The following is a 26,454-nucleotide window of genomic DNA, read 5'->3' on the forward strand; positions in this document are numbered from 1 at the left end:
GTACTAGATCTGTGGCCTTGTACAAGTCACTTCATCTCTCTGTACTTCAGTTTCCTTATCTGCAAAATGGGGATAATAACAGTACTTAACTAATAAGGTGTGAACAGTAATAATTAAATAAATATATATACAAAATTTAGAATAGTACCTGATACATGACCATTGTTATATATGTGTTAATTATTGTTATGCAGTCATTAAAAAGAATGAGGTCAATTTGTAGATGATCATATGGAAGATCTCCAAGACATTAAGTGAGGGAAATGTATGTGTGTAACTGTTTTAAAGTATATACATATATATTTATATAATATATTTATATGTATGGAAGAAAGTCAACTAGACTTCTAACAGCACTGAAAAGAGGAGAATCTCAAAACTGTCAATAGGAACTCACTGGCAAGTGTGGTGGGCCAAATACAATACCAATCAAAGCCGGAAGGAGGTATTGCAAGATCCAATTTGTAGATAGGTGCCAGAGGACTGCACTGAAATAAGGTTTTAAGGTGTTAGAACAGTCTGGACCATATAAACTCTGAAAAGTAATAAAGTGTAGATCCCTTTCAAGACAAGACCCACATCAGGGAGAAAGAGAAGTAGAGTGGGAGTAGAATCCACATTGAATGGGACAGAGACAACAGGTTCAAAGGAAAGAGAAGGTCCAGATACAAGTTGGGAGAGAAGAAAAGATGGCAGATAACAGGAAGCATAAATCTCCATTTTTTAGTACTGTGTGAACAAAACAGAAGAGGGAGCTCCAAAACCCTGAAACTGGAAAGGCTATTCTGGCCCACCCTTACTATCTAAAAGTATAGGAAAACTTACTACACTTAAAAGAGCCACAGAAAAAGATTACAGTCAAATTTTATATGAGGTTAATAAAAGAAAAAAGAGAATAACATCATTAAAGAATGAAAACACTCCAGAAAGCTACAACACAAATGAAAATTGTAACTTAATATTTTGAAACAAGTTAAAAGATACCAAAACAAAATGTAGCAGTCCTCACAGTGTGGATCCCTCAAGTTCCCTGACACATACACAGGGGTCCACAAAATCAAAAGTATTTTTTTTTATTATTTGCATAATAATATTAAAATATTACTTAGCTTTTCCACTGTTTCACTCATGGTACAAAAGGAAACACTACTGGGGCCTTAGGATAACTCAAGGCAGTGGCATCAAACTTCACTCACAGTCACTGTGTTCTTTACCATGGCTTTTTAAAATAGCCAGTTTCATTTAAGAATGTCCTTTAAAAAGCAGTAAAAATGGTTAACTTTATTAATTTTTGAATCTTGAGTACATGTCCTTTTTATTTGTCTGATTACATTAGAAATATGCATGAAGTACTTCTGCTGCATACTGAAGTATGGTGGATGCCCTGAGAGAAAACATTTGTGTGATTTTTGAGATGCTACTTTTTTATGGAATAGCATTTTTATTTGAAAAAAATAAAAACTTAATATGTGATGGTTATTCAGACTTGACTATTTGGCAGACATTTTCTTGAAAACAAAGTGAGGTTGTTACTTCAGGAAAACAAGTGACAGTAATTGTTGTCAATTATAACATTTGAGTTTTCAAGCAGAAATGGGAATTTTGGAAAATTTGTATCTGCCACTATGAACTTGACAGCTTCCCAACACTGAAAGATCTTTCTAATGAGATTGATGACATTAACAAACATGATTTTTAAATGTTACACAGAATGAAATTTGTCAGCATTGGGAAGATCTACATAACTCATTGAGTTAATATCTTTCAAATGACCAATGCATGATGTCACAAAATCACGCATGGGTAAAAGATCCAGTTAAATGCAAGATGTTACCGATGAATTTTAATGCAAGAGTACAAAGTACACTGACGATGGTTTCAGTCTCTACATACAACTAAACTTTAAGAAACTACCATTTGTCCAGTTTTCATGTCATATAAAAGAATATCCACAATCTCTTGAAAAGGCTATAAAATATGGGGCGCCTGGGTGGCGCAGTCGGTTGAGCGTCCGACTTCAGCCAGGTCACGATCTCGCGGTCCGTGAGTTCGAGCCCCGCGTCCGGCTCTGGGCTGATGGCTCAGAGCCTGGAGCCTGTTTCTGATTCTGTGTCTCCCTCTCTCTCTGCCCCTCCCCCGTTCATGCTCTGTCTCTCTCTGTCCCAAAAATAAATAAACGTTGAAAAAAAAAAAAAAAAGAAAGAAAAGGCTATAAAATACTGTTCCCTTTTCCAACTGCTTATCTGTGTGATGCATCATTTAAAAAAAATATATTTCAACTAGGGATGCCTGGCTGGTTCAGTCAGTGGAGCATGCAACTCTTGATCTCAGAGTTGTGAGTTCAAGCCCCCACTGGGTATAGAGATTACTTAAAAATAAAATCTTAAAATATGTACATATATTTCAAAAAAAGGGGGGGGGGGCCTGGGTGGCTCAGTCGGTTGAGCGTCCGAATTCGGCTCAGGACATGATCTTGCAGCTTGTTGAGTTCGAGCCCTGCGTTGGGCTCTGTGCTGACAGCTCAGAGCCTGGAGCCTGTTTCAGATTCTGTGTCTCCCTCTCTCTCTGCCCCAACCCACTCGCATTCTGTCTCTGGCTCTCTCAAAAATAATAAACATTAAAAAAAAAAACTCTCTAAAAAATAAATAAATAAAATAATAAAATGTGTACACATATTTCAACCAAAACAACATATCATAACAGATTTAATAAAGAAGGAGAGGGGCGCCTGGGTGGCGCAGTCAGTTAAGCGTCCGACTTCAGCCAGGTCACCATCTCGCGGTCCGCGAGTTCGAGCCCCGCGTCGGGCTCTGGGCTGATGGCTCAGAGCCTGGAGCCTGTTTCCGATTCTGTGTCTCCCTCTCTCTCTGCCCCTCCCCCGTTCATGCTCTGTCTCTCTCTGTCCCAAAAATAAATAAAAACGTTGAAAAAAAAATAAAAATAAAGAAGGAGATATGAGAATCTAGACGTCTTCAATTAAGACATTAAAGATACTATGCTAAGTGAAATTAGTCAGAGAAAGACAAAAATCATATGACTTCACTCATATGAAGACTTTAAGAGACAAAACAGATGAACATAAGGGAAGGGAAACAAAAATAATACAAAAACAGGGAGGGGGACAAAACAGAAGAGACTCATAAATATGGAGAACAAACTGAGGGTTGCTGGAGGGGTTGTGGGTGGGGGGATGGGCTAAATGGGTAAAGGGCATTAAGGAATCTACTCCTGAAATCATTGTTTCACTATATGCTAACTAATTTGGATGTAAATTTTAAAAAAATTTTAAAAGAAAAAAAGACATTAAAGACAATGGGGCGCCTGGGTGGCTCAGTTGGTTAAGCGACTGACTTCAGCACAGGTCATGGTCTCACAGTCTGAGAGCCCGCATCGGGCTCTGTGCTGACAGCTCACAGCCTGGAGCCTGCTTTGGACATGTGTCTCCCTCTCTCTCTGCCTCTACCCTGTTCATGCTCTTTCTCTCTTGCTCTCAAAAATAAATAAACATAGAAAAAAAAATTTTAAAGACATTAAAGGTATTTGTAGGAATATAAAAGAATGCCACTCTATTTTTTTTGGAAAATATAGTTATTTTTCAAAAACATTATTTATGTTAATATAATGTAATGTTAATGTAATGGATATGTTATGGTTATCTTTTAAGGAATTAATAAATAGATATTTAAATTTTTTCTGTTTCAATTTTAAATATAGTAAACATAAGTAGATATAGTCCACATTAACAAAAGCCCTTTGAAATTCATATTTTTAAGAGTGTAAAGGAATTCTGAAACCAAAAACTTTAAAAACTGCTGAAAAATGTAAATTAGAAATAGAAAAATTCAGAACAATTATTGGAAAGAAAAGGAAAATTTGAAAATAAAGATAGAATTCAAACAATAATAAAAGGTCATTTCAAAAATGAAGATTAGAGGGGCGCCTGGGTGGCGCAGTCGGTTAAGCGGCCGACTTCAGCCAGGTCACTATCTCGCGGTCCGTGAGTTCGAGCCCCGCGTCAGGCTCTGGGCTGATGGCTCAGAGCCTGGAGCCTGTTTCCGATTCTGTGTCTCCCTCTCTCTCTGCCCCTCCCCCGTTCATGCTCTGTCTCTCTCTGTCCCAAAAAAATAAACAAACGTTAAAAAAAAATTTTTTTTTTAAAAATGAAGATTAGAGCAAAAAAAAAACCAAAACACTAAAACAATTCTATTTCTGGGTATATATCCAAAAGAACTGAAAGCAAGAACTCTAACAGGTATGTATACACCCATATTCAAAACAGCTTTATTCACAATAGCCAAAAGATGGAAACAACCCAAATGTCTATTAATGGATGAATGGATAAACAAAACGTGGGGTGTGCATATGTGTGTGTGTATGTGTGTGTGCATGTGTATCCATACAAGGGAATATTAGTCATAAAAAGGAATAATATTCCAGCAAGTTATTTTGAAAATATCAACAAACTGATTCTAAGATTTATGTATAAAAGCAAGACTCAGTACACTCAATACAACATTGAGGGAGGAAAACAGTCAGAAGACTGGTACTATCTGACTTTGAATCTTACTGTAGAGCTATAATAATCAAGACAGTGTGGAGTTGGAAGAAAGCAAAAAAGACAAATAGACTGATGGACAGAACAGAGTCCAGAAATAGACCTACACATATACAGTCAACTGATCTTTGACAAAGGAGTAAAGCCAATTCAGTGGAAAAAGGATATTCTTTCAACAAATGGTGCTAGAACACTAGTGTAACTGGACATCTACAGATGGAGGAGGAGGAGGAGGTGGAAGAAGAGGGGGAGGGAGAAGAATCTAGACACTTTCACAATAATTAACTCAAAATGGACCTAAATGTAAAACACAAAACTATAAAACTTCTAAAAGATAACACAAAAGAAAATCTAGGTGAGCTTGGGTTTGGCAATAAGTTTTTAAATGCAACACTAAAAGCATGACCCATGAAAGAGAAATGTGGGACTTCATTAAAATTTAAAACCTGTGCTCTTCAAAAGACACTGACACACTGTTAAGATAATGAAAAGACAAGATACAGAGTGGGAGAAAATATATCTAAAGCACATATCGAGAAAGAACTGATATCCAAAATATACAAAGAACTCTTAAAACTCAACATTAAGAAACAAAAAACTCAATTAAAAAATAGGCAAAACAGTTGGAAACGTCACCAGAGAAGATATTCAGCTGGCAAACAAACATATAAAAATATACTCAACATTATAAGTCATTAGGAAATTTCAAATTAAAAGTGAGATACAACCATATACTTATTAGAATGGCCCAAATCCAAAACACTGACAGCCAAATGTTGGTGAGGATGTGGGATGTCTTTGTCTGTTTGGGCTGCTATAACAAAATACCACAGAGTGGCTTATAAACAACAAACATTTATTTCTCACAGTTCTGGAGTCTAAAAGTCCAAGATCAGGGTGTCAGCATGGTTGGGTTCTGGTGAAAGCCTTTTTCCAGGTTGCAGACTACCTACTTAGCCATGTATCCTCACATGGTGGAAGGGGGAAAGGGAGCTTTCTCTCTGGCCTCTTTTATAAGGTCATTAATTTCTTTTATAAAGGCTGTGCCCTCATGGCCCAATTACCTCTGAAAGGACCCACCTCTTAATATCATCACATTAGGCATTAGGATTTCCACATACAAATGGAGAGGGGGCACACAAATATTCAGACCATAGTATGCGTTAACAGGAACTCTCATTCATTGCCGGTGGAATGCAAAGGTGTAGCCACTTTGGAAGACAGCTTGGCAGTGTCTGATAAAGCAAAACACAGCTTACCCAATGATCTAGCAATCATGTGCCTTGATACTTGCTCAAGTGACTTGAAAGTTTATGTCCACACAGACCCCTCTATGTTTATAGCACCTATACATAGAGGCTTAAATCCATAAACCTGAATGTTTATAGTAGCTTTATTTATAACTGCCCAAACTTAGAAGTGACCAAGAAGTCCTTCATTAAGTAAATGGATAAACAAACTATGGTACCTCCACACAGTGGAATATTATTCAGCAATAAAAAGAAATGAGCTATCCATTGAGCCATGTAAATACATGAAAGTACCTTAAATACATATTGCTAAGTGAAAGAAGCCAGTCTGAAAAGGTTACTTGTATGATTCCAACTATATAACATTCTGAAAAAGGTGACTAGTTTATAATGGTATATGTCAATTATCTCAATTAAAAGACTTTTAATCAGTTGGTTGAGTGTCCGACTTTTGATTTTGGCTCAGGTTATGGTCCCAAGGTTTGTGGGTTTGAGCCCCACGTTGGGCTCCACACTGGTAGTGGAATTCTGTCTGTCTCTGTCTCTCTCTCTCTGCCCCTCTCCCACTAACACACATGATCTGTTTCTCAAATAATAAATAAGCTTAAAAAAATAAATAAAATTTTTCAAAAAAAATTTTTAAAAGATTACTGGTTGTCAGAAATTACACATAAATGACTACAACTACAGGACATTCTGAAAAAGATAATAGTAAAAAGAAAGAAAGGAGCTCTTAATCATGTCTATGTCTTAGAAGTTCAGTCTGTTCATCATCCATGTAGAAGACAGACTTAGGGGTGGGCAGAAATAGGAGTGAGGTGGGGTGCCTGTGTGGCTCAGTCAGTTAAGCGTCCAACTCTTGATTTTGGCTCAGGTCATGATCTCATGGTTTGTGGGATCACAACCCTAGTCAGGCTCTGCACCGTCAGATTCTTTCTCTTGGGATTCTTTCTCTCTCTCTCTCTCTCTCTCTCTCTCTCTCTCTCTCTCTCTCTGCCCCTACCCATCTCTCTCTCTCTCGAAAATGAATAAACTTAAAACAATATATTACCTATATACTAAATTAATGGAATTATTTTTTAAAGCCAAAAAAGTATATAATTATATATTTTCTCTCTTTACGAAATAATTATTAGCAGCATACAAATATGTTCTAGTATATTGTGCCTTTAAAAGACTTGTTCTTGATCCCACATCATATCCCTCAACTAATATTCTACTTTTGTGTCCTCTTTTATAACCAAATTTCTCAGGAAAGGTTCTTACCTTCACTCTCTCTTCTCCCTCACATATCATTCCCCTTTTTTTTTTAAAGCTTATTTATTTTGAGAGAGACAAAGAGAACAAAGGGGGAGGGGCAGAGAGAGAGAGAGGGAGAGAAAGAATCCCAAGCAGCGAAGAGCCCTACTCAGGGCTCGATCCCATGAACTCAGGGCTCGATCAGATCATAACCTGAACCTAAATCAAGAGTTGGACGCTCAACTGACTGAGCCACTTAGGCACCCCTATCATTCCCTGTTCATACCAACCCAGGCTGGCCTTCCTCCCCATTCTCCAGAAACCCCCTTAAAGTGACCAATGAATTCCATGTTGCCAAATCTAACGGATACTTCTCTGCTTTCTTAGCTTGTCAGTAGCATTTGGCACAGCTATTACTTCCTTGGTGTACTATCATTTCTTAAATTCCAAGACACCATGTTCTTCCCTCTCTATTCAACCTCTAAACACTGAAATGCCCCAAAACGAGTCTTAAACCTTCTTCTGTTCTCCATCCATATTCTCTAGTTAGGTGAGTTCATCCAGTCCCATTGCTTTAAATACCACTTATTTATTTGCTAATGTCTCCCCAAATTTACATCTCTAACCCCGACTTCTCTCCTCTGAGATCCAGACTTGTATATCCAATTGCCTACTAAAATTCTCACATTTGAATGTCTAGTTGGTATTTTAAGCTTAACATGTTTAAAACAGCACTCTTGATTCCCCTTCCCCAAACCAATCTTTCCCATAGTCTTTGCTCTCTAGGGAGATCTCTCTAAATAGCACCATCATCCATGTAGCAATAACTTAAGCCAAGGCTAAGTGTTACTTTTGAATCTTCCCTTTCCTTGTGTTCCATATTCAATTTTTTTTGTAAATCCTGTCCGGTCTACCCACAAAACACACCTTGACTCTGTCCATTTCTTTTTATCTCCATTGTCATCCTCCCAGTCCAAGCTATTCATTATCTCTTATCTGGACGACTGTAACAGGCTTCTAATGGGTGAGAGTCATATTTTAAAAATAAGTATTAGATCAGGACACACCCCTGCTTAAAATGTTTTCATGAAAACTGACAAGCTGATTCTAAAATTCTAAATGAGAATAAAGGACCAAGAATAACCTACATGACTTTGAAGGAGAAAAGAGGAAAGTAAAGTGTAATCAAAACCTACTGCTAAGCCATGATAGTTACAAAAGGGTGATATTGGTGTAGAAATAGACAAACAGAACAGCGGAACAGAACAGAGAGCCTAGAAATAGACCCATGTTTACAAAGGAACTTGGAATACAGCAGAGATACTATAAATAGGTTCCAGAGAAACTGGCTATCAGTATTAAAAAAAATACAATTATACCAAGTCACACCTCATATATAAAAATAAATTCTAGGTAGATTAGACTTAATGTGAAGAGCAAAGCTGCAGAATTTTTAGAAAAAAAAATTATTCATCAGTGTAGGGAAAAACTTCATAAATAAGACACAAAAATCACAAATCATAAGGAAAAATAAACTTGATTACCTTAAGATGGAAACTTTCTGCATGACAAAGGATAACTTAAACATTTATGGGAATTTTTTTAGGACAGAGAAATATACCAAAAAACAAACATACAACACAATCTGTAACTGCACCACAAGATTATCCCTTTGGACATTAAAAAGAAAGAGTGGCCAGAAAATTCCAACAGTACAGAAAAGTACAGAATAAAAGTAAAAGCCTTTCTCTCCAAAGATGACCACTGTGATTTCTCACATAATTTTATAATGCATATACCAACACATTAATTTAATTGAAAAATGTCTGTTTTGTTGATAGGTTTTTTAAAAAGCAAATTTCCAAAGAATATAGATGCTCTTATTCCTTAAAAAAAAAAAAAAAGATGCCTATATGTATACGTTTCTATAAATATTGGAAGAGGTATGGAAAGAGGGAGAGGGAATAATATTCTTTCACTTTAGATACTTTTGCATTGTTTGAATTATCAGAATGAGCACAATTTTGTTATTCAAATGATTGTAATAAAACTAGGAAACAAACAAAAACAAAATAACTAAAAATCTGCCATATATTGTTCTAGCTAGAGAATGTAAGTACATGCCCCTCCACCAAATAAAACCGAATCAATATATTTTTTTTAAAGGCAAGAAAAATACAGAAGCATATCAAACCAATAAAGCTTTTCTTACCTAACTTGTAAAATAGGGGAGTTCAAAGTAGTTTGGAAAAGAAAAGCCAAACCTGAAACATCTGCATGAGTCTATTTATACACACACCAAACAGTTACCTTTGGCTGGGGTGGAGGGATTTCCAGAGGAAGGAAAGATTAATACCCTCTTTGTTCACTCATGTAATGTTTGTTACTAGCATGCCCTAATTTTTATAAATTTTAAATAATAAAAAAATTTTTTGAAAGAGAGACAGCATAAGCAGAGAAGGGGCAGAGGGAGAGGGAGAAAATCTTAAGCAGCTTCCACCCCTGGCGTTGGTGGGGGGAGGTGGTGCTCTGCGAGGGCTGATCTCATGAGGGTGAGATCATAACCTGGGAGGAAATCAAGAGTCACATGCTTAACCCACTGAGCCACCCAGGTGCCTCTAATTAATATGTTTTAAATAAAATAAAACCAAATTATGTCATACCCCACAAATAAAAAGTACTAGAGGAAGCAAGAAGGGCAACTTTTTGTTATGGTTAAAGCACAGGCTCTGGACTCAAGGGTCCTGGGTTAATAAACCCCAGCTGTGTCACTTTGGGCTGGGAAACTTTGGGCAGAAGTCTAAACCTAAATTTTAAACCACCTGTAAAACAGGCACAATAACAGCATCTGCTTTATAGGTTTGTTATGGGGATTAAATATTGCAGGAGGTGGGAGGGGAAGCGTTTAACTCAGGACCTGGCGTTAATGATACAGTAAATTTAGTAGGAATAAAAGTTGAAGTAGGAATGCTGATAACTTTCCCAACATTTCTATTCCTAGAAACTCAGAAAACAATCTGTGTGAGTTAGACCCCAGGTCAAAGGTGGGGTCTGCAGTCACTCAGCCAGTTGCACCTCCAGGACGAAGTCAAGGCTGGGGCACTGCCATAAGCGCCCTGAAAGATGAGCGGCTTGCCACTGCTTTCACAACAGGCCCCTTTCTGAGTGCCACGCATCCTGGTGGACTAAAGAAATGGCCAAGCTCTTGAGGCTGAGACTGGACGAAGAGAAGGGTTGATGAAGGAAACACCCTTTTCCATTTTGCCCCAAACAGGAAAAGCCCTCCTGGGTCTGAAATTTCAGAAAATGCCAAAATGAACTCCCTTCGTGCCTCCTCAGGAGCACCACGACCTCAAAGTCGCTTCTCAGCGCGTCCCTTTTCCCATCAATGCCCCTCTTGGGGCTCCGTTTTCTTCCGCTAGTTCAGACTCTGTCCAGTTTTGTGTTCCTGGCCTCAATGTCCCGTTAATCTAGTTTCTCCTTCTCCACTTCAGACTCCATTCCTCTCCTTCAATTTCTCGCCCTCCTCCCCAGACTCAGGTTATTTACTTCCTTCACCTCTACCTTAGTGTAACTCTTTTGCCTCAGTAACCTCTCGTCCGCCTCAGGGACCGTTCCTTCGCCACCCTTCCCCCGCGTCCACTTCAGGTTTCCCAGCTTCCACCTCAGTTTTCTCCCCTCAGCCTCAGACCCCAAACTCCCGGCACAAGCCCTCCCAGCCTGGCCCTACCGGGCTGCTCCAGGGTCAGCGCCCCCAGGCGGCGGACGCCTTCCTCGTCCAGATCCCACTGCTCCGCCATCCCAGTCCGCCTCTCACCTGTCTCCGCCCGCGAGACGGGCTGGCGCGCGCCAGGCCCCGCCCCCTACCAGGCCCCGCCCCCCGCGCGAGCGGCCGATCTCCTCCGGGCCGTTATTGCCCAGGTCACGCGCCTGCCCGCCAGCCTCAGGAGTCCCGACTATGGTATGGAGCCATCCCTGGCGGGGGCACCAAAAACAATAAAGCAGATAGGGTGGCGTTGCGGTCGAGGATTAGAGCTTTGGGGTTAGGGACGTAGCTCTGGGATGTGGGGTAAGTTATGGCCCCAGCTTTGTAGGATGTAGGGGCTGGCTCTGAGGAACTGGAAGAATGCTCCTGTTTTGAGGGATGAAGTGTTCTGCTCTGAGGATTTGGGGAACTTCAGGTCTGAGGGGTTGGTGGTGTGCCTCTTGGAGAGGTGAAGGTCTTCATATCTCAGTGCTTGGAGCTGTTGACACTGAGGCCAGGCAGTGACGGCCGTGTGAATGAACTGGTGTCCAGATCTGAAGGATTGGGGTAGGGGGTGGGAGGCAGCTCTCTGAGGCATGATAGGGAGGGAGCCCCAGATCTGAACCGTTGGGGAATTTGGCTGTGGGGAGTTGAAGTCCTGTCTTTAGATCATGGGCTAGTTCTAGCTCTAGAAATTGATTTGGAAGGCGCTTCTTTGGGAAATAGGGATCAGTGTGGAAAAGAGAGATACTCTTTGGAATGGGGTAGAGATGATTATGCTAGGGCTACCCCATTTCCTGTAGTCAGTCTGACAAGAAGCCTTTTGCCCTTCAAGTACTACAGATCCTCAAGCTTGCCTATGACCGAGGGCTCTTCCCAGACTGGGATAGTTCTAACAAACTCCTGTGCAGTCTTTGGGAAAAAAACTCTAGAAAGAACAGCCATACCCTTAACTCCTACCTTCACTTCAGCGGGCACCTCTTGAGAGCTCACCTGTGGATAGGACATATATGTGTAAGAAGGAGGCAAGCTCTTGAGCCAATACACTCTTGTCAAAGCCTTTTTTAAATTTTATTTTATTTTATTTAATCTACATCCAAATTAGCATATAGTGCAACAGTGATTTCAGGAGTAGATTCCTTAATGCCCCTTACCCAATTAGCCCATCCCCCCTTCCACAACCCCTAAGCCTATCCTTTTTTTTTTTTTTAATTTTTAAAAATATTTATTTATTTTTGAGAGACAGAGACAGAATGCGAGTGGGTTGGGGGCAGAGAGAGAGGGAGACACAGATTCCAAAGCAGGCTCAGGCTCCGAGCTGTCAGCACAAAGCCTGACACGGAGCTCAAACCCACAAACCAGGAGATCATGACCTGACCCAAAGTCAGACGCTTAACCGACAGAGCCACCCAGGCGCCCCTGTCAAACCCTATCCTTAATAACAAAAGAGGAGAACAGAACTGTGACTCAGCTTCAAGGAGCTAGTGGGTTTTCTCTGGCAGCCCAAATCCATACACTAGGAGCACTTACACTGAGCTCTCAACCAGCTAGTCACCTTTAAGGACAACAGAAAGTAAAATCAAGAGTCCTTGCATGTTTATGCTTTCTGGTCTAGGTGGGGACCTAAGTTACCATCAGTTTGTCATGTTCAGCCTTAGCCATGTTTAAGAAGGCCAGGGCTCAAAAGCCTAGATTAGCTCATTAGATGGGCTTTTCTTCCTCTGGTTCTGTGAATCATGGCACCATTTAAAAATTTGTAATCTTTCTCATGGCCCCTTTAACTCTTCTAGCCTCAAATATGGCATATATAATTGTTCTTCTTTATATATGAATATTTAGACCAGGCTTATTATAAAAGAACTCCACCCCCTTCTTTGTTGCATGCATTTATTTGCCTTCCTCAACTATTAAAATAGGAGATGCAGGTTTTGTTGAAGTGGGGTTTTCCTTTCTTAAACAACCACCTCTTTAACACTTTTCCCCCCCACCATTTTAATGCAAATTTTGAAACATTTAGATAGGTTGAAAGAACTATATAGTCACCACCTAGATTCTATAGTTAATATTTTGCTGTATATGTTTTATCACATGTCCATGTATTTATCCCTTTATCAATCCACATTGCTTTTTGATGCATTTCAAAATGTTGTAAGTATCAATACATTGCACCCCAGTTGCTTCAGCATGCATAATTTTTACCTAGAATTCAAAATTGTTTTATGGTTCTTTTTTAGGTATTATTTTATGTACTATTTGCCAGCTTTTAAATTTTGTTTACAAGAGTAGTGCTCCTTGAGTGTTTATTTTAAAATCTGAAACAGATGATGTGTATGTTTGATGATTTGTATGTTTATATGTTCTACTTTTCTATAGTGTTGATAAGCTAGGCCATCTTAAGGCAAAATAGACAATTCACTTACGAATAGATAACCTTGAACTTTTAACAATGAGCTGAGGAAGGTTAATGATCTTTGCTGTCTTTGTATATATTAAAAGGAAACCACAGCATTCAGCTCTCCTGTTATGGCCTCAATAATGTGATGTCTCTGCAGGTATGACCCCAAGAGAGCTCTGCATACGCTCAGTGGGGTGGGGAGTGCCTTCCTCATAATTCTCTTTTTTAAATGGCTTTATTAACATATAATTCCCATACTACAATTTACCATTTTAAAGTTTACAATCCAGTGGGTTTTAGTATACTTACAGAGTTGTGCAAGTAGTACCACAATCAATTTTACAAGTTTCATTATCTGAGAAGGAAATTCCATACCTGTTACTAGCCACTGCCCATTTCCCCCACAACCTCTCCAACCCTGAGCCACCACTAATCTACTCTCTACAAATTTGCCTATTCTGCACATTACACATAGATGGAATCATGTAATATGTGGTCTTTTGTTGCTGGCCTTCTTTTACTTAGCATAACATTTCAAGGTTTCATCTGAGTTGTAGCACATATCGGTACTTCCTTTTTATTGACAAATAATATTCCATTGTATGGATACACTACATTTTGTTTATTCATTCATCAGTTGATTGACATTGGGTTGTTTCTACTGTTTGTTATGAATAATGCTTCTATGAACATTTGTCTGTAAGTTTTTGTGTAGACCTAGGTTTTCATTTTTCTTGAGTTTATACCTAGAAGTGGAATTGCTGGGCCATATAGTAACTACGTATTTAACATTTTGAGGAACCACTGAACTGTTTTCCAGAGCAGCTGCACCATTTTACACTCCCACCAGCAGTGTAAAGGAGTTCCGATTTCTCCAGTCCTTGTCAACACTTGTTAACTATCACTTTGATTCAGGTCCTCCTACTGGGTGGTGAAGTGGTATCTCACTGCAAGTTTTGATTTGCATATCGCTGATACCTACTGATGTTAAGTATCATTTCATGTGCTATTGACATTTGTGTATCTACTTTGAAGAAATGTCTTTTTAGAGTTTTTACCCGCCTCCCTTTAAATTTGCTTGTTCATCTTATTTCTATTATTGAATTGTAAGAGTTCTTTTTAAAAAAAAAAATGTTTATTTTTGAGAGAGGGATAAAGAGCAAGAGCGGTGGGGGAGGGGGAATAGTGTGGAGGGGGGAGCAAGAGTAGGGAGACAGAGGATCTGAAGTAGGCTCCAGGTTCTGAACTGTCAGCACAGAGCCCAACATGGGCCTTGAACTCACAAACCACAAGATATGACCTGAGCCAAAGGTGGAATGCTTAACTGCTTAACTGACTGAGCCACCCAGGCACTCGAGTTGTAAGAGTTTTTTATGTAGTCTAAATACAAGTTATTAGATATGTGATTTGTGAATATTTTGATCTATCATATGGGTTGTCTTTTTACTTTCTTGATGGTGTCCTTTGAAGCGCAAACATTTTTAATTTTGATGGACTTTTATTTATTTCACTTGTCATTTTGTATCTTATCTAAGAAAGCATTGCCTAATCCAAGATTATAAAGATTTTGTGTTTCCTTCTAAAGGTTTTATATTTTTAGCTCTTATTTTTTAGGTTTGGCCCACTTAGTATTAATTTTTGTGTATGGTGTGAGGTAGGGTTTTTAGTTTAGTTGGTTTTCTTTTTGCATGTGGATGTCCAATTGTCCTAGCATCATTTTTTGAAAAGGTATTCTTTACCCATTGAATTGCTTGACTCCCTTATCAAATTCATAACCATATGTTTCCTTACACTAATAGCACACTATCTTGATTACTATACCTTTTTAGTTAGTTTTGAAAGTGGGAAGTATGAATCATCAAATTTCATTCTCCTTTTTCAAGATTTTTTTTTTTTATTATTCTGCGTCCTTTGTATTTCCCTATGGATTTTAACATCAGCTTGTCAATTTTTGCAGAAAAAAGGCAGCTGGAATTTTTATAGGGATTGTGTTCAATCTATAGATCAATTTGGAGGGTATTGCAGTCTTAGCAGTATTAAGTCTTCTGATTCATAAATATGAGATGTTTTTCCATTTACTTAGGTCTTTAAATTTTTTTTTTCAACAGGGGCGCCTGGGTGGCTCAGTTGGTTGAGCGTCTGGCTTTGGCTCAGGTCATGATCTCACAGTTTGTGTGTTCCAGCCCCACATCGGGCTCTGTGCTGACAGCTTGGAGCCTGCTTCGAATTCTGTGTCTCCCTCTCTCTCTGCTCCTCCCCTGCTCATGCTCTGTCTGTCTCTCTCCTTCAAAAATAAATAAAAACATTAAAAAAATTAAAAAAAATTTTTTTTCAACGGTGTTTTGAACTTTTCAGAGTACAAGTATTACACTTCTTTTGTAAATGTATTCCTAAATATTTTTTTTTTGATATATTGTTTTCTTAATCTCATTTTTGGATTGTTCATTGCTAGTATATAAAAATACAATTGATGATATATTGATCTATACCCTTCACCCCGTTGAGTTCATTTCTCATAATTTTCTAGTGAATTCCTTAGGATTTTCTATATGCAAGATCACATCATCTACAAATAGAGATAGTTTTACTTCTTCCATTTCAGTATGGACGCTTTTTGTTTCTTTTTCTTGCATAGCTCTGTTTTCATTCTCCCTTTAGGAGGAGCCTGGCATGCCTCATGAATCAGCAGAGGATTTGTTTCATTTCAACGTTGGGGGCTGGCATTTCTCAGTTCCCAGAAGTAAACTTGCTCAGTTCCCAGACTCCTTGCTGTGGAAAGAGGCTTCAGCCTTGACTTCTTTGGAAAGCCAGAGGCTATTCATCGACAGAGATGGTTCCACATTTAGGCACGTGCACTATTACCTCTACACCTCCAAACTCTCCTTCTCCAGTTGTGCTGAACTGAACTTACTCTATGAGCAAGCACTGGGTTTGCAGCTGATGCCTTTGCTGCAGGTAAGATACTCTTGTCTTCCAGGAGTGATCAGTAACATAGGCCTTATAGCACTAAATGTTGTGTCCTTTCAAATACTGGTTTCTGGGATGACCCTGTTAATGGGGAAGTGTGATGAGTGAGTTAAAGTAATAAATAATACACTGGAAATGCATGTCCTGAATAAAGGCTTTCATCCTGACTCTGCCTTATCTATACCAGTACCCACCACAGACCCAGGATAGGACTTAACCAACTGCTGAGAGGGTGCCCTTGACTTTTGAAAATCCTATTTTAAGATTCTTCTTGAATCTTAACTTTCCTCCTAACTACAGAAACCACTTCTGTAGCTTCTCTTAAGTAGTTTATTCTTAGTTTTTGGACAATGATTTTTTTTTAACTAGAAAAGCTAAATATTATGGCTAGAAAGGACCATTGGCCATGCTCCATATTAATTCCACTGTCTGGACAAAGTGTTGTTTACTCCATCTCCACAAGCACTGAGCCAGCAAGTCACAGTTCAGCTTAGGGCACTACCAGCTGTGCCTCCCCAACACATCTTAGAAGAAAATTGAAATAGACAGTGCATGTTTGGGTCATATAGGAATAAGAACATTTCATACTGTGTGTTTTTATAGATATTCCTTTCTAAGTAATTTAATGTTTTTTTTCATAAGTTACTATGTATTTGGAAATCAAAACCCTTCACATACTCCAATGCAAGTTGATGGTAGTATTCTTTTCATTTATTTTTCTTTTATTTTTTAAAGTTTATTTATTTATTTTGAGAGAGAGAGAGAGAGCAAGCAGGGCTGGGGCAGAGAAAGAGGGAGAGTCTCAAGAGGGAGAGTCTCAAGGGAGATGTGGGGCTCGATTCCATGAAACCATGAGATCATGACCTGAACTGAATCAGATGCTTAATCGACTGAACCACCCAGGCACCCCTTCTTTTTATTTGTTTAAAGCTACCCACCTGAAACAAAATTTTTTTCAACTACCCCTGGAGTGGAGTGCTAGAATTGCTTACAAGTGGCTTCAAAATTACTTAAATGGCCTCACATGTCAGGATTACTGATGACTTTATGCCAAGGCACCATTTTGTGAGGAAAAGAAGGGAATCATTTGTTCATTGCAGAAAATCAAAGAGATCAAGGCAATTTTTGAACCATTTTAAAGAACACAAGCCTATTATACAAACAGTTTATAAAGCCCTTTAAGTCCTTTCCTGTCCTCACTTCCCATTGAAACAACATCTGTCTGGGAAGCAACTTCAGAATGGGATGTAGCAACTTAGAGGCCAATGAGCTGGTCCAGTTCCCAAGTTCCAAGTTGTGTGAGCAGAAGTATTTGAAGAATCATGTGGATCTGCCTCCCTAAAAGATATAATAAAACAAGTGCTTATGTTTTGGAAATAGTGTTTTCAAAGAAATAAACATTTAGGCTGGGCTAACTGAAGTGATGTTTATTCTTTGAAGAAGAGTATAAATACAGCTGAAGAATCAATGGCCATCTCAAGCAAATCAACAGTCTCACACATTTCCATCACTTTCCCCATTGCTAAGGCCTGCCCATATATTCAGGTTCTTTCATAAATGTACAGATGCTTTGCTTGGAGAAAATGGAATTTTCCAATTATTAGTCTAAAGACTTTCCGCAGGCAGCGCAATTTAATTCATTCAGCCAGTATTTACTGAAAACATTTTGGGTACCAGAAATTATTCCTGTGGGCTTTAAGAAAAACATGGTATGAACCAATAAAAATAAGATGTCACAAGTAATTTTAAACTTTCAGCAGCCATATTTAAAAAATTAAAAAGTGACACTAAATTTAATATATCTTATTTAACTCAATATACTTAAAATACTATCATCTCGGGGCGCCTGGGTGGCTCAGTCGGTTGAGCGTCCGACTTCGGCTCAGGTCACGATCTCGCGGTCCGTGGGTTCGAGCCCCGCGTCGGGCTCTGGGCTGATGGCTCAGAGCCTGGAGCCTGCTTCTGATTCTGTGTCTCCCTCTCTCTCTGCCCCTCCCCCGTTCATGCTCTGTCTCTCTCTGTCTCAAAAATAAATAAATGTTAAAAAAAAAAATTAAAAAAAAATACTATCATTTCAACATGTAATAAGTATTTTAAAACTGATATATTTTACATTTTTTGTACTAAATCTTCAAAATCTGATGTGTTTTATACTTATAATACACCTCAGATTCAGATGATTGCATTTCAAGTACTCAGTAGTCACATATGGCTAATGGCTATCATATTAGCACATATCTAAACTGTTCTTAAGTGTTGGCACTCCTCACTGTAGCATCCCTCAGATTTAACTCCTAGTAAAAAAAATGGGACTCTGCCACCTGCTAACTAATGGCTAAAGTAACTAAAGTTACTACACACTCAGCAGATCACATATCTTACTCAGAATTTTCTGTTACACAGTAGGCTTTTTTTGGAAAGCCATGTAGAAGAGCAAACCATCAGAATGAGATGGGAAGCTTCTGGAGTACAGACACCTTGTCTCACACTGCTGCTATACTCTCCACCACTCCTTATCCCCCCACATTTCCACTCTTTCTCTTTCCCACCCTTCTTCACCTGCCCACTCTAACTCCTTTCAGTCTGTAGCTTTGGCCTCCAAAGGACACACTCAGTATCTATTACACTCAGAATCTATCTACGCTTGATTCCAAGTGTAACATTTATTGTGTATTGAGCACCAATCAAGGGCCAAGCACTGGAGATATAGGAATGAACCATATAGCCATACAATGTCAGGTAGAGGTAAATACTGAAGAATAGAGCAGTGCTTCATGTGTAATAGTGAAGGAAGAGGGCATTTCTGTATTGTAGGACTTCTTGAGGTTTCAGAATGTGCTTATATGATTTTCTTTTTGTGCGTGTAGTTTTTATTCTGTCAGTCACTGCCCTTGTAGTATTGGAGCTTAGTTGAAAGAATAAAACATTTATATCTAACCTGCTTGTTTTTAAATGTACAAATGTGTAGTATGTGGAAAGGAGATAGCAAGTGACTGAGACCAAGGAAGCTACTCCTTTAGAAAGAGTGGTAAGGGTGGGCCTCAATGACAAGGCAACATTTGAGCAAAACCTGCAGGAGAAATAAGTCATGCTGATGTCTGAGTTAAGAGCTTCCAGGCATAAGGAAAGGCACATAAAAACACCCTGAGGTTAGAGTGACTTGAAAGAGGCAATCTCAGAGGCTGGTACAATGAAAGGTAGAAGATCGAAGGTAGATAGATGGTGAGGTCAGAGGAAGCCAGGGGGCAGATCTTACAGAGTCTTACAGGCCACATTAAAGATATAAGATCTATTCCAAATGCTATAGGTAGTTTTGGGAGATACTTAAAGAAGTAAACTGATCAAATTTAAGTTTTAAAAGATTATTGGACCTTGGGTTAAGCAATGGTTTCTCAGGTTCAACACCAAAAGCACAAGCAACCAAAGAAAAAATATAGATAAATTGGACTTCATCAAAGTTAAAAACTTTTGTGCTTCAAAGGACACCATCAAGAAAGTGAAAAAGACAACCCAGAGAATAAAACAAAAAATTTGCAAATCACATATCTGATAAGGGACTCTTACAACTAAACAATATATATATATAAAGCACTCTTACAACTAAACAATAAAAAGACAATCATATTTTAAAATGTGTAAACGATTTGAGTAGACATTTCTCCAAAGAATATATACAAATGGGGAATAAGCACATGAAAAAATGTTTAACATAGTTAGCCATCAGGGAAATGCAAATGCAAACCACAATGAGATATCACTTCACACCACTAAGATGGCTATCATCAAAAAGACAGGCTAAGGGTGCCTAGGGGGCTCAGTTGGTTAAGCCTCCCTCTTGATCTTGGCTCAAGTCATGATCTGACCGTCCTGAGATGGAGCCCAGTGTGCACTGACAGTGCCAAACCTGCTTGGGATTCTCTCTCTCCCTCTCTATCTGCCTCCCTCCCTCTCTCTCTCTCTCTCCCTCCTCTCCCTCCCTCCCTCTCTCTCTCTCAAAAGAGATGAGTAAATAAGAGGGGGGGGGGCAATAACAGGTGTTGGCAAGGATGTGGAGAAATCGGAACCTTCATACACTGCTAATGGGAATGTAAATTTGTACAGTTTCTTTGGAAAACAGTCTGACAGTTTCTAAAAAAGTTAAAGAGTTATGATGTGACCCAGTTAATTCCCCTTCTAGGTATATACCCAAGAAAAATTAAAACTTATGTCCACACAAAAACTTGTAGACAAATGTTCATAGCAGCATTACTCATAGTAGTCAAAGAGTAGAAGCAATCCTTATGTTCATCAGCTGATGAATAGGCAAACAAATGTATATCCATCTATACAAATGAATATTATTTGTCAATAAAAAGAGATGAAGTGAAGTGTCTGGGTGGTTCAGTCAGTTGAGCATCCGACTTTGGCTCAGGTCATGATCTTGCAGTTCAAGAGTTCGAGCCCCACATCGCACTGTGTGCCAACAGCTCAGGGCCTGGAGCCTTCTGGATTCTGTGTCTCCCTCTCTTTCTGCCCCTCCCCTGCTCACACTCTGTCTCTGTCTCTCTCTCAAAAATAAACATTAAAAAAATTTTTTTTAACGTTTTTTTATTTATTTTTGAGACAGGGAGAGACAGTGCATGAAAGGGGAGGGTCAGAGAGAGGGAGACACAGAATCCGAAACAGGCTCCAGGCTCTGAGCTGTCAGCACAGAGCCCTACGTGGGGCTCAAACTCACGGATCGCGAGATCATGACCTGAGCCGAAGTCGGCCGCTTAACCGACTGAGCCACCCAGGCGCCCCCTAAAAAAATTTTTAAGGAATGAAGTACTGATACATGTAACAACAAGGATAAACTTTGAAACATTATGCTAAGTTAAAGAAGCCAGACTCAAATATATTGTATGATTCCATTTATATAAAATGTACATAATAGGTAAAGTTATAGAGACAGAAAGTAGATTAGCTGTTGCCTGGCACTAAGGTAGAGGGTGGGAAGGCTAGGGTGGGCAGGATTGGCAATGACTGTTAATGGGTACAGAGTTACTTTTTAGGATGTTGAAATAGATTGTGGTGATGATTGCACAATTCTGTGAACACATTAAAAACCATTGAACTGTACAATTTAAATTGGAGATTTTATCATTCATATTATATATGTGAATACATTTCACATTAAATATATTTCAATAACACTATTTAAAAAATCATTGACTTCTGTCCTGATATTAGACGAGGAATCATCAAACTATAGCCCATAGACAAAATTCAGCCCACTACCTTTATACAACCTGTTAGCTATGACTGATTTTTACATTTTTTAGATGGTTGAAAAACCAAAAGAAAAATATTTTGTGGCACATAAAAATTATATGAAACTTAAACTTCAGTGTCCATTAAGTTTTTTCTTTAATTTTATTTATTTTTGAAGGAGAGAGAGACAGAGCATGAGCAGGGGCAGAGAGAGAGGGAGATAGAATCCAAAGCAGGTTGTAGGCTCTGAGCTGTCAGCACAAAGCCCGATGTGAGGCTCGAACTCACGAGCAGTGAAATCATGACCTAAGCTGAAGTCAGACGCCCAACTGACAGAGCCACCCAGGCACCCCTGTGTCCATTAAGTTTTACTGGAACACAGCCATGCTCATTTGTTTATGTATTATTTATAGCTGCTCTTGAGCTACATACAATACAGAGTTGAATAGTGGCAACAGGAACCATATTCTCAAAGCCTAAAATATTTGCTCTCTGCCCTTTTACAGAAAAAAATTTGCTGACCCCTGGCCAGTGAAGAGTGGGACACAGGAAGAAGCAGGAAGACCAGTTAGTTAGGAGGTTCCTATAGCATCCAGATAAAAGATAGTGGTAGTTTGGCCTAAGGTGGTAAAAGAAGTGTTCAAATTCTGGATGTATCTTGGTAAAACTGACACAGTTTGCTAATGAATCGTTGGTAGAATGAGAAAGAATAGATAATTCTTTTGTATACTGAGCAGTAAGATGAATGGTGGATTCCAAAGAATGTGCAGGTTTAGGGGGAGAAATCAGGAGTTAGGATTTGAATGTGTTAAGTTTGAGAGGCAAGAAAAGGGTATTTATTAAACATCCAAGTGGTCATGGTGAGAAGGCAGCTCAATTGTGTAAGTTTTGGAATTCATGGGAGCAATCTGATCTAGAGGTATAAATCTGGGAGTCATCAAAGCTGGTATGTAAATCTATTAGCCTGGATGTTCACAGAGGAAGTACAGAGTAGCTATTCCAGGTCTGTACATTAACATTATAGTGCTTCCTAGAACTTTCTCTGTAATTTGGGGAGTCCCCTTTGCCTAAATGTAAACTGCTTCAAGCCTCTCACAAGCTATCAGCCTGGTTGAGAGTCATAGCTGCTACTGCAGTGTGAAATTTCTCTTCAGGGTCACTCACAAGAGTTCAAAGTTCTTGGCAGACTGTCGATTCCTTTACTTGCCCCCTTGAACCCCACTGAGGACTTAGTATGATACTACATGGTACTTGTGTTTCCTTTTCCATCACCATCTGGCGACTTCTACGCTCGGAAACTTAAATTATTCTTCCTATAAGCATTCTGCTACCAGCAAGCAACCCGAATACACCTGCATTTCTTGTGTTCAAGGGAGCCAGAGAGTTTTTATGTTGATCACACAAATGATGCTTTCAAGAAAACAGACAAGGGACAGTCTCACAGTTTCTATTACTCACGATGTTAAGACAGATTACCACTGTGGTCTTGGAAAGGAAGATTACATAAACAGTAGATATTCATCCCAACAGTGTAGCTTGTCTGTAGATATGGGTAAGTGGACAACCCTGGACCTGGCAACTGCTTGCCTGGACTCATAGCCTAACACATACCCAAACCTATGTTCTTGTGTGGGCACTCACACACACACTTTGAAATCCAGCCATGTCCCTAAGCACCCCAAACACCACCTCTCCACACCTTTTTACTTGGTGTTCCTTCTTCCTAGAATGCTTCCCCTTTAAGATTTACCCTAAATGTGGTCCAAGGGAAGTCTAGCCTGACACTTCCAGGCGGAGTTTTTGTCTCTCTGCTCTCAGAGTTAATTCCTGTCACCTATCAATGTTAATTCTGTTTGGATCAAGTATTCATAGGTCTTTCTCCCTCACTGGCCTGTATTCTTTTCATGTTTGCATTTCTAGTATCTCATAGTACCCAACCTGTAACAGGTGTTTAACAAACATCCACTGAGAGAACACTGAATGGTGCACCCAAGATGACCTATGAAGGCTAAACCTACTTCTGCAGGGTCAGGGCACTGGAACTGGCAGTGGAGGGACAGGTTTGTGTCTTATTTGACTTCCTTGGCTGATTGCAGCTGTTCTGCATATCCTTTTGTTCTACTAACCTTGCTTCCCTTGAGCTGCAGATTGATGCTGGCCTTCCTTGTTTTTACAAGACAGTTGCAAGTCCCCACTCCCCCACCCCCAGATCCCTCCAACAGCCCACATCAGAGCTTAAGGCATCTCTAAGCACTGGTTGTACTTGGAAAACCTCCATTAAGTCCCAGAGTTCTTCCAGTAGTGCATTTGTCAGCCATCTTTTGGCAGCCATACATATACACACACACACTTGCCCCCATGCCATTAGTCTTACATTGCTTCTGATTGACAAATTTTTTCACTACTATCTAGACCGAAAGTGACATTAATTATCCCTGTGCTAGTAATTAGCCATTTGAATTTATATCTATATTTCCCTAAAGAAATCCTCCCTTTAGTAACTTTCTAGGTCATAGCATATGAATAGTAAAAGTCATAGAAGTAATATTCAGGCAGATAGAAGTAGAATTGAAGTCCACAGAAGACTAGTCAAATACTCTGTGACAATTTCAGTTAACAAACCCAAAGAACACTAAGAAGCTAGGCTCTCTGAAATTCTCTTCACTCATTCATTACTTCATTCATTCCATGAAAATGTATTGAGATTCCTCAGGCACTGTTGTGGGTGCTGCAAATAAAGCAGAGAACAAACCAGGCAAGATCATCATGGTATTGGAGGTTTTATCTACTAGGGGAGACTAGCAGATGTTAAATAAATAAGTAGGTGTTATTGAGAACAATAAAGCAGAGTGAGGGGTTTAGGGAATGTGTTCTTTGGGTTCCTATAGCACCTAAATGGCTTCCCACAAGAAGGCCTTGTGTTTCTAGAAGCCAGAGCGAGGACTGGCTGAGAGAATTTAGAAGACAACCCAGTTGGGACACCTGGGTGGCTCAGTTGGTTGAGCGTCTGACTTTGGCTCAAGTCATGATCTTGCCGTCTGTGGGTTTGAGCCCCACATTGGGCTCTGTGCTGACAGCTCACAGCCAGCCTGGAGCCTGCTTTGGATTCTGTGTCTCCCTCTCTCTCTGCACCTCCCCTGCTTGCACTCCATCTCTCTCTCTCTCAAAAAAAAAAAAAGAAGACAACCTAGTTAAGGCTCCTGGGCCTAGTACATGCAGCACGACTTGACTGGCAGGAATTGTGATCTCTTAGGATTTATTTGTATGTTTTTCTTTTTTAAGATTTTTCAAACATACCTTTCTTGGAGAGAATGGTACAGCTCACACTTTCACATTTACAGAAATGGCAAGAAATGGAGATTTCACGTCTACAAAATAGGTCATTCTCCCCTCAGCTAATACATCTCTCAAGCTAGTTGGACTATCAGTACTGACCCACCCCACAGGATATACCTGGGTACCAAACAGCACTTCCAAAAAGGCCATCTAGGCCCAGAACAATAGGTTGTTCTCCCAGACAGGGATTTCCCTCCCCCAATAGGTCCCTTCCACAATGGCCAATACAGAGTTGATCAAAGGCACTGTTGTTTCCTCCATTGGGACAGAATTTCAGGATTTGAATCTGCAAGTGAAACACAAATGGCAAGTTCAAGTTCTTCTGATGCTGTCAGCTTAGTATGGGTTTTGAATGGTCCACTGTCGCTTGCAGGCTCTCCCTAGTTTTACTCTTTTTTCTTGCTACTTCACCCAACATCTTTTGATCCATCACCAATCAGACTGAAGTTGAGACTCTTCTTCATGTCATCCTGTCTCCTTCTTCTCCTTCATCCTTGTCCCTCTCCCCCTTAGATCTTCCCTCTGGACTCTAGGTCCCAAGTTGGAATCACTGTATTCACTGCCCTCTGAACTCTCTGAGCACTGCCCATTGTAATCCTATGTTAGCTTTTCCTGTGGTTTTGGATATTCAACATCTTTGGATACTCAGTTTTTGTGAATGTAGTCTGCTTCTCTGCCAGCTCATTTTGGGCTCCCTCATGTCTCATTTTGCTTTTATTTCCAGAGGACTCAGCCTTCTTGCTCTCCATTTATGTGAATTCTTTCATTTAACGCAGCAGTTAAGCACTTACTACACATCGGGTTCTAGACTAGAAGCTGGGATGCATCAAGTCAGTCCTTCCTCCCAAAGCCTGAAAGAACAGGCCTGAAATCAAGCCACAGAGACCCAGATGGAGAAGTTCAGAAGGGTCTATGGGAACAAAAGAGGATGACCTGCTCTAGCTAGGGTACGCTCCAGGATTTTCAGGCAGTGAAGGGAGGAGAGAAGTGTTCTGGGAAGAGGAAATGGTATATATAAAATAGAGGAGTCATTACAGAACATGGTGTGTCTTTGGAGTTTTGTGGACTTGAGTATCACTGATGATGGAGTGCAGACAGAATGGTAGAAGATGAAGCTGGAAAGGTAGTTTGGGATCTGACCATTAAATGGAAGGAAATTAGGGGCACCTGGGTGTTTCAGTCAAGCATCTGACTTTGGCTCAGGTCATGATCTCGTGGTTTGTGGGTTTGAGCCCTGTATCAGGCTCTGTGCTGACAGTGCAGAGTCTGCTTGGGATTCTCTCTCTCCTCCTCTGTCTCTCTGTCCTTCCCCCACTTGCACTCTCTCTCTTCAAAATAAATAAATAAACTTAAAAAAAGGAAATTAACATTATATTATTTCCTTTAATCCTTACAACATCTTCCAGATTTTACTATCTCGACTTTGCCTATGAGGAGCCTGAGGCTTCTAGATGTTAAGTGACAGATGGGAGGCAGGTGGTCAAGAGCAGTGGTTAAGAGCACGGACTCTAGAATCCTGGGTTCCATTTGTAGCATTTCCTCTTACTTGGGGCACTGAGTACTCATTCTCTTCTTGGGTCTTGTTTCCCATTTGCTAAAAGGGAATGATAATAGTAAAACCTACTTTGTGTAAGGGGGGCATTAGGAGAATTCAGTTTTAAAATGCCTGGGTAGGGGTGCCTGACTGGATCAGTTAGTAGAGTGTGAGACTCTTGATCTTGGGGGTGTGAGTTCA

At 39.7% G+C, this 26,454-nt stretch overlaps 2 protein-coding genes across 6 annotated transcripts in view; one reads left to right on the forward strand and one right to left on the reverse strand.

Moving 5' to 3' along the window:
* LRRC36 (leucine rich repeat containing 36) overlaps window positions 1–10,898 on the reverse strand; it is a 51,165-nt gene extending 40,267 nt beyond the window's left edge. Inside the window, exon 1 of the mRNA XM_025920566.2 lies at window positions 10,775–10,898. Coding sequence (XP_025776351.2) covers window positions 10,775–10,844 — 70 coding nt within the window. The 5' untranslated portion in view covers window positions 10,845–10,898. The remainder of the gene's footprint in view (window positions 1–10,774) is intronic.
* Window positions 10,887–26,454, forward strand: part of KCTD19 (potassium channel tetramerization domain containing 19) — a 31,992-nt gene continuing 16,424 nt past the window's right edge. For 4 of the 5 annotated variants that reach the window (XM_086689182.1, XM_086689183.1, XM_086689185.1 and 1 more), the window contains exons 1-2: window positions 10,887–11,005; window positions 15,843–16,139. In XM_086689182.1, the coding sequence (XP_086545308.1) occupies window positions 11,003–11,005; window positions 15,843–16,139 (300 nt within the window). In that variant the 5' untranslated portion in view covers window positions 10,887–11,002. Of the gene's footprint in view, window positions 11,006–15,842; window positions 16,140–23,303; window positions 23,444–26,454 lie in introns of those variants that run through there. The other variant, XM_086689186.1, reaches the window with a different exon arrangement.

This window comes from Puma concolor, chromosome E2 (assembly GCF_028749965.1).
Source record: "Puma concolor isolate L17-30 chromosome E2, mPumCon1.1.hap2, whole genome shotgun sequence".
Classification (NCBI taxonomy): Eukaryota; Metazoa; Chordata; class Mammalia; order Carnivora; family Felidae; genus Puma; species Puma concolor.